Source organism: Ambystoma mexicanum, chromosome 1q, assembly GCF_040938575.1.
Source record: "Ambystoma mexicanum isolate Mex_15411 chromosome 1q, UKY_AmexF1_1, whole genome shotgun sequence".
In the NCBI taxonomy this organism is placed as follows: domain Eukaryota; kingdom Metazoa; phylum Chordata; class Amphibia; order Caudata; family Ambystomatidae; genus Ambystoma; species Ambystoma mexicanum.
Window position 1 is genome coordinate 34991176 of NC_090922.1, and position 13555 is coordinate 35004730.

At 44.8% G+C, this 13555-nt stretch overlaps 1 protein-coding gene across 3 annotated transcripts in view; it reads right to left on the reverse strand.

Moving 5' to 3' along the window:
* The window catches only part of ADAT1 (adenosine deaminase tRNA specific 1), a 528266-nt gene that overhangs the window by 102259 nt on the left and 412452 nt on the right, over nt 1-13555 (reverse strand). For all 3 annotated transcript variants that reach the window (XM_069635460.1, XM_069635462.1, XM_069635461.1), the window contains one exon: nt 331-417. In XM_069635460.1, the coding sequence (XP_069491561.1) occupies nt 331-417 (87 nt within the window). The remainder of the gene's footprint in view (nt 1-330; nt 418-13555) is intronic.

Genomic DNA, 13555 nt, shown 5'->3' on the forward strand with positions numbered 1-13555 from the left:
AGGAGTTGTATGTTGATCCCTCAGTAGTAACAGACCTTAATAGTGGCACTGGGACAAGATTAGCTTTGTGGTTACGCCAGTAAATTCCATGCTCACTAGTGTCTTTTTCTTCCTGTGTTGGTGAGCCAAACAAACCTCACACCTTCAACTGAAAATATAACAATTGTAAGGAACTTCAATTTCAAACATTTTCCCTGCACAGGTACTTCCTGTTTAACAACATCTCTTGCATGGGGTCTAATATTTGCTCATAGTTTTCATACGCTTATTTTGGGACAACCATGTTCACTCAAAGATTACCCAAATTCTTACATGTATCTTGTTTCTTACCGCAGGGTTTCTGGCAGGTTATTCTGACCTGTCGCAGCCACCAAATTTTGGAAAGTGAGAAAAAGTTCCACTTTGCAGATAAGGGACCTGTGAAATACAAAGCATGGCGCCTATTAACCATTATAACAGTCACAACACTGTCTTTATACATGTGTGAAATTACTGCGACACAGTGACATGCCTTACCTTTGGAGCCCACCATGGGGTGGTCAACGGAAACGAGTGCCACCCGAGCTAGTGGATCCTGGACCAGAGAGGCCACAGAGGGAATCCCCAGACAACCTTCAATGGGTCTCCCTCCCAAAGGCAGGCGGCAGTTGGAGGAATGCTCCCTCCCCTTCCACCCCCACCCATATGCAACACCACCAAGGCAAGAGACCCAGCAGAAAGCATACCACCCACTGCGTATGCTAATATGCAGGGCCACAAAGAGGGTATTCACAGGGGCTCTGACACCCCCACCCCCAACTGCACCCTTACCAGTGTCCATAGCATTGACAAATGTTGCAAAATGTTTAATGCCCCGATGGGCGAGGAAATACATTCTTTCATTCGGCACAGAGTAACCATTTGACATTGTGACTCAACTTAAGCAAGAACCCGCAGCCAGTTCAGTCTGGCAATGTGGGGAGTTAGAGTCTGAATAATGAGTTTGGCAGAGAGTGTCGAGAGAGAGGAGTACTGCGAGGAGAACAGGAGGATAGAGCTAGAGGTTGAGGGAGAGTCTGGAGGAGGTTGGAAGAAGACATAGGTATCACCAGAAGGGTGTCAGTGATCTGAGAGTGGATGAGGATGAGAGCGAGTTGTGAGGACATTGGAGGAGACTCAAACCATCTAGACAGAGAGTATGGGAGGTTTGTTATTGTCATGGTGGATAGGTGCTACTATCCATGTATATCTAAGTGCTCAAATTCAACAACACAATATGTGAGGAATAAAGGAGAAAGAAGAAAAAAAAGGAAAAATGGAAGGAGGGAAGAAGCATCAAGAGGAAGAGTCCTGTGGGTGGAAGGAGGTGAAAGCCTTTAATTTCGGTGGCAACTAGAAAAGAGTTAGATGCGGAGATAGCACTACCATATCTGAGGAGCTGGAGGGGAACAGGCACACTTGCTAGAGAGAAAGAGAAGGGAGATTCTAGTCGAACAGTTCAGTCCATAGATGGTGCAATCTCATAGTAAAAAGAAGAGCAAACTAAGGAATATAGTTATGTCTAGTTTGGCCTTCCATTAGGAGCTCTACACATGATGATAGCTCATGATTAAAATCTTCTAATGGGTTACGATATTCATGAGTATAATTTAGATGTGTTCTAAAACAATATTATGTCTTACTTTTTCTTAGATCTACCCTTGAAACAGAACATATATTCCAGAAGCATTGTTTTGCCCTCAGGAAGGCTGAGCCACAGAATTAATTGGCTTAAACGACCGAAAGTTAAGATGGCGGGGAAGAAATCACATTTGAGAATTTCATTAGTGTTTCTTTGGTACAATTGGTAGCTAATGCAATGCCATTCAATTACAAAAAAAATTCTATGTAAAGATTGAATTTCTCTAGTGATGCACTCACCCTGATTTAATGGGATTATCATAATAAAAGTTATTTTATTTGTACTTCTTAGTCATGTTTTATGTCGTAGGATATTGTGGTGAATATTGAAAGCCTCATTTATTCAATGATATATTCATGTGGAGATTTATGCATTTATAACTATGTTTAACACATTATTTTTGATCAAGTTCATTGTATTGCATTGTAGTAATTTATATAGCACCATTTCCCCATGTGTATGGCCTCAATGCACGCTGTGGTTGGAGTCCAGGTATGGGAAACCTTCTAAAAGTGGACTTTAAGATTTCTGGGAATTGTGCCGGGATTAGGACTTAAGGGGGCTGGCTAGGCTCCAGAAAGCAACACAAGAGGTCAGGTATGTGGGCAGGGGCTGTCAGTGGTCAAGACAGAGTGCTAGTGCACAAGGCTCAATGGGTGCGCAGCTGGACCGAATTTGTCGTAGGTTGTTGCTATATACTAATGGCAGAGTGTTGAGGCACGTCAGGGGTTTCAGTGCGGAAGGCTATGTGAGAAGCTAAACTGAATTTGACATAGATGTAGATGCATTCTAGAGTGCATCGATGGGGAGCCGTACCTGCGACATGTGTCCACAGTCATGGTGCATTTATACATAGCTTAAACTCAGAGTTTATCTTCGATGTCGTTTTGTCAGGTTTTTCTGAGCCCTATGTCTCCCAAGGTGATACACTTGTTCGAGTGGGCTACATGTCTTTATACCGAGGTATTATATACCGAATCACTTATATATCGAAACATATACCTTGAAAACCTGAATATTTATTTTTGTTTTAATTTATTTTTTATTTTTAGGTGGGGTCCAACCTCTAAACCCCCATTTTCGACCCCTAAAAACCCATCTCGACCGTTTCACCCAAAAAATTAACCCTTTACCCCACCATAAATATATTCAATATAAGGTTTTTCAAGGTATATGTTTAGATATATAAGTGATTCGGTATATCATTTTCGATATAAAGACTGTATACCGTTCAAGTGCATCTTCTGCTGGGGTTAGCATACTACCATTGGGAACCACCTAGCTAGTGGCATTCTTTGAGTGCAAAAGGCAAATACATTAAATAGACATTGCCACCTACGGCCTAGGACTAATGGTCCCCAGAAGAGACAATTGTCTAAGTGCATCGTGTTGTATGCCCCCCAGGAGCATCTTTGTGCATCACCATTATCACCCCCAAAAGCCCTCTAAGTGCGTACTGTGTCCTATATTCAGAGTTGAACTGGCACACTTCTCCTCTACCTCCAGTGAAAACCTATGAGTTGAACGTTCTGAGTGCTGGGTAAGCCCCTTGATGATTGAGTAGGTCAGTGCAACTGAGTATGTAACATGTCCTGCCACCAGATCGAACTAGGTAGGTTACAGTTGCTACCTCTAGTGGCCCGTCTAATCGAGCATTCTGTCCACACACTTTTAAGTGGCAACATTCAAGGTGCAATCCGATTTTCAGCTGTTGTTCAGTAACCAGACTGCACCAGTTAGAGAGTTGGAGGACCTGTAGGGTTGAGGGGTGGCAATGGATTTATGATCGTCTGTGGGAGTGGAGTGTGAAATTGTTAGTGTTTTGTTGGGTCTGGGCCAGTACTTGTGTGTGAGGCCCAATCAAAAGATAGTGTGGAAGAAGGATTCAAGAGGAGGAAAGAAAAAGCCAGGTTTTGAGGGCCTTTCTGAATCCAAGGTGATTGTCAATGCAGCGGATGTGGCGAGGACGAGTTTCCATATGGTGGGAGCTTGGATGGAGAAGGACGATCCACCCAGTCTGGTGCAGTTATTTTGGGGGATAACTAGGAGAAGTGCTACGTCGGGTCTGAGGGTCGGTATCGTGTGAATTTATCTTTAAGGAATTCAGGGCTGGTGGCACAGTGAGTAATGCACAGGGCTTTAAATGTAGTCCGTCGACCAACAGGGAGCCAGTGTAGGACTCTCAGTGCGGGGCTGATGTGTTCTCTAGGTGGGAGGCCAATAAGCAGGCGGGCTGCAGCCTTTTGGATTCTTTGGAGTTTCCGAATTTGAAATGCCGGTGCGCCTAGATAAAGGCAGCTTGCATTGTCTAAGCGGGAGAGGATGATGGTGACGGTGGCAGATATTCAGTGTGGGTGGGTGAGGTATGGGAAGATCCGCCTGAGGATGCGTAGGTGCAAAAGGTAGGTTCTGGATATGGAGTTTATGTGTTGGGAGAGGGAAAGATTAAAGTCCAGCATGCATCCAAGGTTTTTCGCTGGAGTAGAGGTTGCCGGAGGAGGCATAGAGAGTGGGGCCAGGGGATAGGTTAGGGAAGTAAAGTATTTTTACCGCAAAGTAGGATTTCTGTTTTTCACGGTTGAGGTGGTTGGTCGTCATCCAGTGGTCACTATCCGAGAGGCATGATGAAATATCCGGACGGGTGGTTCCTTGAAGATGATTGGGGTAGCATCTGGGTATCAGCAGGTGAGATTATGCAACTTTATGAATATTAAAATGTTTCTTCTAAGAAGGATTGTCTAATGCCATTAAGAAGGATAGTCTAGTATAACTTTGGAGAAGTGTATGCATTGGTTAAGATAGGGTAGAGAAGGCAGTGGGTAGAGTTGATACGAAGAAGTGATGCAACACTAGCAAGGAGAGGAAAAGATGTTGCCTGGACATAAAGTGAGCTGCCGAGGACTCATAATGCAGGTGTTTAACACCAGTTAAAGCCTGTATTTGGAGCGACCTGATAGGCTGCTCTGTACCTTCAGGGTGCTAATGGAAGTTCTGAAGCATTCCTTCTTATTCCAATATAAGAAATACACACAGCTCTACAGTGGAAGCTTTGGGCTTGTGGGATAGGAAAAGATTGAGACATGAAGGAGGGCTTGCTAATAGAGCCGCTAGGTCAAATACTTGTTGCAGCCAGTTACCCAATTGGAGAATATTTTACCGATTTCATTCAGCATATCATTCACCCTTTATTTCTGCTTCTGACATCATCATGTTCTCCATCTAACTACAACAGCCTGCTCTCTCAAGCTCCTTCTCCAAACACTCACACTGACTGTATGAGGCTTTAGGCTTATATGGCACTCTAGAACCTCTCTTGGGGTTCAGCTCCCTGGAAGGGTATGCACCTGCGCCCTACCTTGGGTTAAGGGTTGTGATTGGTGGGCCCAGACCTCTGCACCTGTGTGAGCTTGAGCTTGGGGCTGGACCATGGTTTGGAAATGCCTGGGTAGAATGGACCAGGTTTTACTTCTCACTGGGTCTTTGATGTGTAGGTGAGTGGTTTAACCATGATATTCACTCTGGTGCTGTTTTCCCACCTCTGGAAACGGATGCTGTGTAAGCAACAATGGGGTTCCGGACAGCAGGCTCCGCTGACTACTAAAGTGTATTTCTGATGTTGGTAGGTGGCTCAATGAGTGAGCATCAGATAAAAGTAACCTGTTCATCAAGTGAGTTCTGCAGTGGGGAGAAAAATCTTTGTTTATGGAGCGGGCTTGCTGCATGAGTATCAACGAAAAATGAAATATCACCCGGCTGCCGTGACAGGCTTGCTGAGCAGATATTGTGAACAAATGTTGATGTACTCCAGACCAAGGAGCATGTATCAGCTTTCCATGGCAAATGGATCAGTTTCCTTTCCTACAAGGTTTCCTATGTTTGAATTTCTAAAGGACCGGTGGTGATGAATTCTTCTATCAGAGAACCGGGTACAATCCTCTAACCTGCAACTGGGAAAGGTACAGACTTCTCAAAATCTGGTTGGTTCCACGTTGGGGGTATGGTCTGGGAAAAAGTAAATTCTACCCTAATAACCCCAGTTGTGAATTAGGAGGGTTGTGTGTGAATGCCCCCTGCCCAATGACGAAGATGTAGTGATGGTGATAAAGGGTTCCTCCACATACCACCCCCGGGATCACCATCAACTAGCACATGGAGGCACCTGGCTCCATGGACACAACACTAAAAGCACTCAGAGTGAAGTAGAGGACTTCATCACAGGGCCTACTGTATCAAGCAGTTCAGTCAATTCAGAACACAGATTAACAGAATAAAAGTACTGCACTGGTATTCCTCACGTTGACCCAAACACACCCCACATCCCATGTGCTCAAACAACTCTTTCAACTTTGCCCACCAGTGGAAGTCCTCGCAATCAGCAAACAAATGCCTCTGTGGCCTGTAAAATGGCATTTGTTTTCTGAAATATCCAGGGCATATTCTGATGCACCAATGTTGGTCTCTGTATTTCACCATTCACTGACAATGGAAGCAGAGAACTTCAGCCGGACACAGTCTGTCACAGAAGAACACATTATTTACCTGGGTTAATGTTATTTCTGATGGATAGCTTTTCTCACAGATTCCACATCTTCAGATATACCAGCACTGGCGCAGCTGGCAAACTACCTCAAAGGGGGGCGTTGTGAGTCTTGGCACTGAGAAGGTCCAGTGGGCCATTCTTCAACTCCAGACGTGACAGTGACCACAGTATAAATGGGGCACACCACACCCTGTGACCTCAGTCTCACCCCATTTCCCCGTGCTCTCAGTATTTTAGGGAACTATAGGGATACAAAATAATCTGTATTTCAAGGTGTCTGTCCCTGCAAGCTAGTAGCTCCTATCACTTCCTTACCAAGGGGATGGATGGAAGGAAGATGAGGAATCTGAGGGAGGAGCAATTCATCATAAAAAACACTAACCCAGGAATGCCATGTGTTCTTCTAGTGGATAGCATTCTCCCACAGATTCCTCATCTTCAGATAGACTCCCACAGCAGTATAAATTCACCGCAGGTGGAGAGAAAGCAGGAGCACCACCCATAGTAAGTCCATCGAATCCAGACAATGTTTGGAGAAAGTGTATACAGAGGACCACATCACAACTTGGCAAAAGTCCTAAATAGGGACACCTCTTTGAAGAGCTGACATGGCTGCTACTCCACTAGCGGAATGCGCTCTCAATCCTGGGGAAACTCTTTTTGAGCTATCTTGTATTATTCTGAGATACAGAGGATCATCCACCTAGATAATATCTGTTTTGAAACTGCTGTACCGAGTCTTGGGCCAGCATAGTCTATGAACAGCTTGGTCAGCCTTCCTAAACTCCTTTGATCTGGTGATAGATAAAGCTCAGTGCTCTCTTGGGATCCAACTGAAGTAGCGTATCCTCTTCCTTAGAGGGGTGAGGTTTTTGCTGCAACTTCCTGCTGCAACCCTTCTAACCAGGAAATTAACATCCCTCTCACACTCGGAACAAACTCCTCAAACATAGCATGTACCTCCCGGAGCACCCTCCAGTCTCTAGAGGAGTCAAAGTCACTCTCAAAGTGTTTAATTTTAGACTCTAACCTAGTCAGAGTTAAACAAAGGGAATATTAAACTCCAACGTCCCCAGAGATATATACTCCCCATAAATAAGCTTTCAAGGTTTTCCATACCGTTTGTCAGGCGTCAACTGAATCCGAGTTTTTCTCAGAAAAGGACCTAATCTCAGATTTGAATGGGTCAAGAAATGCAAGATCTTGCATGCTAACATCAGTAGGCCTCCAACTCTATCTGAGTTTGATGATGTTTGGAACAAAAGGGATTACCATAACTATGGAATGGTTTGTTAAAGATCATAAAGAATCGGGTTTAATCTTGCAGTGCTGAACCCAGCAAAATACACTCTAAGAGGCAAAAAGCAAGTCTATTCTACAGGTCAAATCATTAAAAGAAAAGTAAAACGTAAACTCCTTCCTAATTGGATGGTGTTTCCTCCACAAATCAAACTATCCCAAAGACTGCTATATTCAAACCATATACTTAGCAGTGACGTGTAAATCAGATGGAGAGATCGGTTTTGGCCAGGTCAGTTTAAGAAGAAATCATTATTTCTGCAGCGCTCCAGGTGACAAACACAAAACAGACGAAGGAACTCCTGTAAAAGTAAAGAGTAAGTTCCCTGGCCCTTTCAGGATTCACTAAGCATGTATAGCTTTCATATGACATGGGCTTTTACTACATAGACAGTGAAAGTTCCTATGATCCCTTCAAAACGAAACTCATCAGCTCCATTCAGATCGAAGTACCTAATGTCCAATATCAATTAGCAGCTACATAAGACGGTATCAAGGGCGGCCTCTCGCAAGAGTTGCGTACCTTATCTGGCGCTGTGATCCGTTGCGACTTTGTGTTGTCAGATGAGTTTCCTTTGTGATACGGGAAATCAACTTGACAAAGCCATAGGAATATATGACCTAGTGTTGTCAACCCAACTCCCCACACCACGTGGAGACCTCCCCTGTATTTTCATAGTGCAAGGATAGTGCGAACACTGACAAGGGAGGCACAGCAAGAGAAGCAGAATCCAATGGCAGGAAACCTCAAGGTGATGTCCACAGCAGCCAAGGCGGAAAAACTGTGGCCAGGTAATGTGTTGAAAGACAACCAGGCAAGTGGGCAAGCAGGCAACGATAGCAGGGAAGGTAGGAATGACAGGCAGGCAGCCAAAGAGAGGCAAGGAAGGACTGGAGGGCAGAAGAATCAGGAAGAAAGCTAAGGCAGGGCAACAGGCAGCAGGAGCAGAGAAGGCAGACAAGGAAACAGCAGCAACCTAGTTGCCTGCTGGAGCGCAATAAGACACGCCTGACAACTGTGACCGGGGGTTTAAATACTCCCTGAGACAGGAAAGAGAGGCTTCTTTGTGCCAGGTTGGCAAGATTTGCCACCTAGTGCCATCTTTGCTGCAATGCGCATGCACCGAACCCCGGAGCCAGGCCACAGCGCATCCGTGGAACCAAGAACATTGCGGTGCACATCGGAACACGACCACCAAGACTGAGATGGGCCACCCCATGCCCAGGGCGCCAACGGGGATACAAGCGCCATGAAGGAAGACGTCGGCAGAAGTAGGGGCACTGTGCGTGGCTCTGGAGGGTGGTTATGGGGAGCAGCAGCTGTTGCCTGGCGTGGACGCGTGACAGTAGGCAAGGGGAGAAAATCAATGGCTGAATAGCCGGTCCTTGCAACTTGAAAAGTGGGAAGCCATTTTCAGTCATGCATCCTTCCTAAATTCATGTCTTTGAGCAGTATACATTCTAATCATACAAATGCGGCAAAATATAAAAACATACAAACTTTAATTTTTCTCTTCTCTATAAAATACATCTATTCAAAATGGGGTCCAGCTCCTTTGGGCGTTGTCCTTTTTATGACAATTCCCAAGTATTTGCATTAACGGTACTTCAAATCTTTTTTTCCCCGTTACAGCTGCATGGAATGGCATACCATCCTGCGAAGAAGGCAATCAGGGGTTTGGTCAATTTTAAGATAAAAGTCAACCGCAGTAACATGGTAGTCCAAAAATTCCAAAAGCTTTCGAAAAATGTTTTAAAAGGATTCAGGGCAATACAAATTAGGATTGTACACATTCATAAATAGGATTTTGGTGGAGCCATTTGGACCAGCCACCATTGCATCTGCCAATGGGGTCAGAAATATGTTTAAAGTTGATTGACTAATATATAAAAATTGCTACAACTCATGAGTTGCTAGAAAAGGAAGATGTCCCAGTTACTAACAAATGTATCACCTCTGGAGTCTGCAAGATAGGTTTCTTGCAGAAATGCGATTTTAATTTGATGGTGAGAAAGGTAGGCCAAATCGTTTCTGGCAGTAATGGGATGGTTAAGACCCCTTACATTTCACATGGCAAGGTTGATAGAAAGTAAGCCAGAATTGCTCATCATACTCACGAAAGTAGAACACTGAGTCCACTCGCTGTTGCACCATCCTCAAAAGACAAAAAGTCAAAACGTTCCAGAGATATTGCTTTTGTGTATGAAGCTCTGAAGTATGACAACCCCAACCAATTGTTCCAAACCACCGCCCTACAGACCGAGAACTTGACTCCTGACCAAATTCCCACCCCACTGGAACAATAAAACAATGCATTAAGAAAGGGCACATGGCTGTGGACCAGCTAGGAACTTGCCTCCACTACAAAACTAGGGAGAAGAAAACAGATTTTAGAAAATGAGGATATAAATACAACCTATAACATAATGCGGAAGATGGCCGTATCAATAGGGCTTTGCTGCGTTGATAAAATGAGCATAACTCAATTTACAATATTTCAACCCTCTTCTGCATTTCAGCCGACACTGATCAAAATGCTCTCTGTGATTTCTTTTAGGGATGAGTGTCCAGAAATTCGCCTACTTCCTCTGGATATGAAAAAAGTGCATCTTCCCCTTAAATTGAATCCGGAGATGGACAAGATGCAACACAGAATATTGAATCTGCATGTCAGGAAGATTCCTTTTGATTCCCACAAAGGATTTACGCAAGGCCCGAACCGCTCCTGTAAAATTAGAGAAAATTAATCCAGTATAAATCTCGATACTGTAAAGGGCCCTTTTCTCTCGCAAGCTTCAGGACTGTGTCTATGTCCTTAAATTGACCTACAATTAAGGATTTTGGCTACACTTGGTCTTGGTGTGCCAGCTGGAACCAGTGGTGAGTGCATTCCACCATGATAAAGGATGACAGCTGGTCCTTTCCAAATAGCTCTAAAATCATCTTTCATGGACCTGGGGGATTCCTGCACTGCGACATTGCACCCATTAGCCCTATGGCTGCGCACCTCTGTATCCTCAGTTTTGCTTAAAAGAGTTTTGATGGAAGCTTGCACTGTTCAGTGCAAAGGAGGCGTCGTCAATAGTCTTCTAGTGCGGACACTCTCTCTTAAACCTCGATAGATCTGGAACCATATTTGTGTCAGACAAGCCTGTAATATGTAGACCGTGGTTGAAAGCAAATCAAGTTTACTGCCAAGACCGACCCTCAATACCAGCTCTCAGTTGCATAAACATCTCCTTAATATCCAAGTCCCCAAACGCAACATGCGGGTCATTGGGAGTTGGCTTTGAGAACTACTAAAGTGGGATTTGGGGGTTGCCCGTTTTGTCAAAAGACAGTTTAGCCTGCAACTTTTTATATTTCCCTACATCACAAAACTACACATGTCCGTACTACATGGGAGCGCCCCACCTTTAAAAAAAGATCCGAAGATGGCTGCGTTCACAGTGATCTTTCACCTAAAGATCAATATGCCATAGAATTAGGGCATTGAGTACTAGTGTAAAGGGAAAATACCATTCTAGGTTTGTATCACGAATCTACGACAAAGTATGAGGTTGCTTTTCAGTGTTTGGGAGTCCAGTGCTAGCTGCAAACTTCCTCTCACAGCTATGTGGCCACCTGTCCCCAGGGGTAGACTGGGAGGTCAACCACAGCCTAGGCAGTAAGGGATTATTGTGAATGCTTCTGTGCTCATAAGCACTGTCACGAAATAAGAAGATGACAAAGCCCACTGTTAGCATGGCAGTGTCAGCATTACAGCAATGTATGCAGGGGTGTTGCAAGGTCTGAAAAAGATCAGGGGATAAGCTAATATCAGGACTGGCGGGACTTGGGGCTAGGTAGCATTTTGATTGTAGCATCTGAGCTTCTATCCAGGGCTACAACCAAAAGACCCAGGGCTATAGCCCGCTCATGCTCCCCCTAGCAACGCCACTGAATGTATGTTACACTTGTTCCATTTTTCTTAATATTAGACACTTCAATGGGACACATTTTCTCAACAACAGAAATAAAATTATATGGCTCTGCCAGTATTCAAACATGTTCTCTGCCGGGTAAGTCTGAATCTGAGCAACATGCACCAAGTAGAGTGCGCTATCTGTGCTCAAGGAAATGCTAGTCTTGTGGCAGCGACCCTCAATATCCTCAGTTTTGTTCAAAAGCTTTTTGACAGAAGCTTCCAATACATCTGTGCTGCTCTATGGATATACTGCATATACTGCAGAAGCTTCCAATCCATCTGTGCTGCCCATCTGTGCTGCCCTATGGATATACTGCAGAAGCTTCCAATCCATCTGTGCTGCCCTATGGATATACTGCAGAAGCTTCCAATCCATCTGTGCTGCTCTATGGATATACTGCAGAAGATTCCAATCCATCTGTGCTGCTCTATGGATATACTGCAGAAGCTTCCAATCCATCTGTGCTGCCCTATGGATATACTGCAGAAGCTTCCAATCCATCTGTGCTGCCCTATGGATATACTGCAGAAGCTTCCAATCCATCTGTGCTGCCCTATGGATATACTGTGGCAGCATTGTCTTAATATACAAAGTGTATGGGAATTTTTAGCCCTTTCAGGATTTCTTAAGGGAATTAAGATGGTATAGAGTGTAATATTGGAACTCTTACTACGTAATCAACTGGTTGTTGAATGAACTATATTTGGTCCCTTGTGTGTATTATCTTTTATGATTAACAATTGGTATATGTAATTTACTGCCTGTAATGGTAGGAGTGTAATGAATCAATGGGATTTTGTTGTAAGAACGGTCTTTTTTTCTCCTCAGTTTCCCTTTTGTATTTTTATATTCGTTTTTTAATAATGTACATAGTAAGAGAAATATTCTAATACGCTGTTTTTCTTGATATTTCTTCTTTTTTGTCTTTTTAATGTGTATTAAATGTGAATTTCGTAAAGGTTTGATTAAACCAAATGCAAATATTATTATTATTTTTTTTAAACATGTTTATTTAAAACAGGCAGGTTATGGCGATACAAAGCTTAATCACTTGCGACATGTAGCATACTACAATTTGACGCTCCTCCCACCCCACCCCTCGGGCTCAAGTTCCTTCTTCACTTCCCTGTAGGGGGTCTCCATCCCGAATAGTTCTCCTAGCCAGTTGGGGCTTGAAAGTCAGGGCTGGGAACCTTTGGTCAAACTCCAATACCGGACCCCAGATGTTGCGAAAGCGATGCAAGGTGCCTGCTCCGGCAGCCGTCACCTTCTCGGCGATCAGGATGGCCCAGACTTTCATCCACCAGAAAGGCATGAGAGGGCCTTCCGTCGTTTTCCAGGTGCGGGCTATCACGTTCCTACCCGCAAGTAGGCATTGTGACAATAGTTTGGCCTTGGGGCCAGACCTGGGGTAGATCCCGGGGATCGGCGCTCCAAGGAGGATGGGCTCGGGGGCCAAGGGCAGTCGCACCTGAGTGATGTCCGCTATCGTCGCCAGGCATTGTTTCCAAAAGGCTTGTGCCTTGGGGCAGGACCACCACATATGGAAGAAGGAGCCTATTTGGCCGCACTGCCTCCAGCATTGAGGGTTGATCGTGGAGTTCATGTGGTGGAGTCTTAGGGGAGGGTAGTACCACCGGAGGAGGATCTTGTAGGCGCACTCTCTATTCGTGATGCAGGATGAGGAGGTGTGAGCCCGGGACCAGATGTCAACCCACTGTTGTTCTTCAATCGGATGGCCCAGGTCCGCCTCCCATAGGGCTATATACTGGGTCTTGGAGGTTAGGAAGTCCGTTTGGAGGCACCTGTACAGAGTGGAGATTCTTCCACGAGGCAGAAGCTCCTTAAGGGTCAATTCGATGGCTGTGGGGACGAGTAGCCGCCTGGCGAGTCTGAGGATGGGTGCACCAGTGGCGTAGCTGGGAATATGTGAACCTATTTCGTTGCTGGATCCCAAAGAGTTCTTTGCATCGCTCAAAGGTGCAGGGTTGGCCCCCTTCAAAAAGTTGACCCAGGGTCTCTAGGCCTCCTGCAATCCAGGCCTTAAAATTCCGGGGAGACAGACCAGGAGAGAAGGTTGGGTTCAT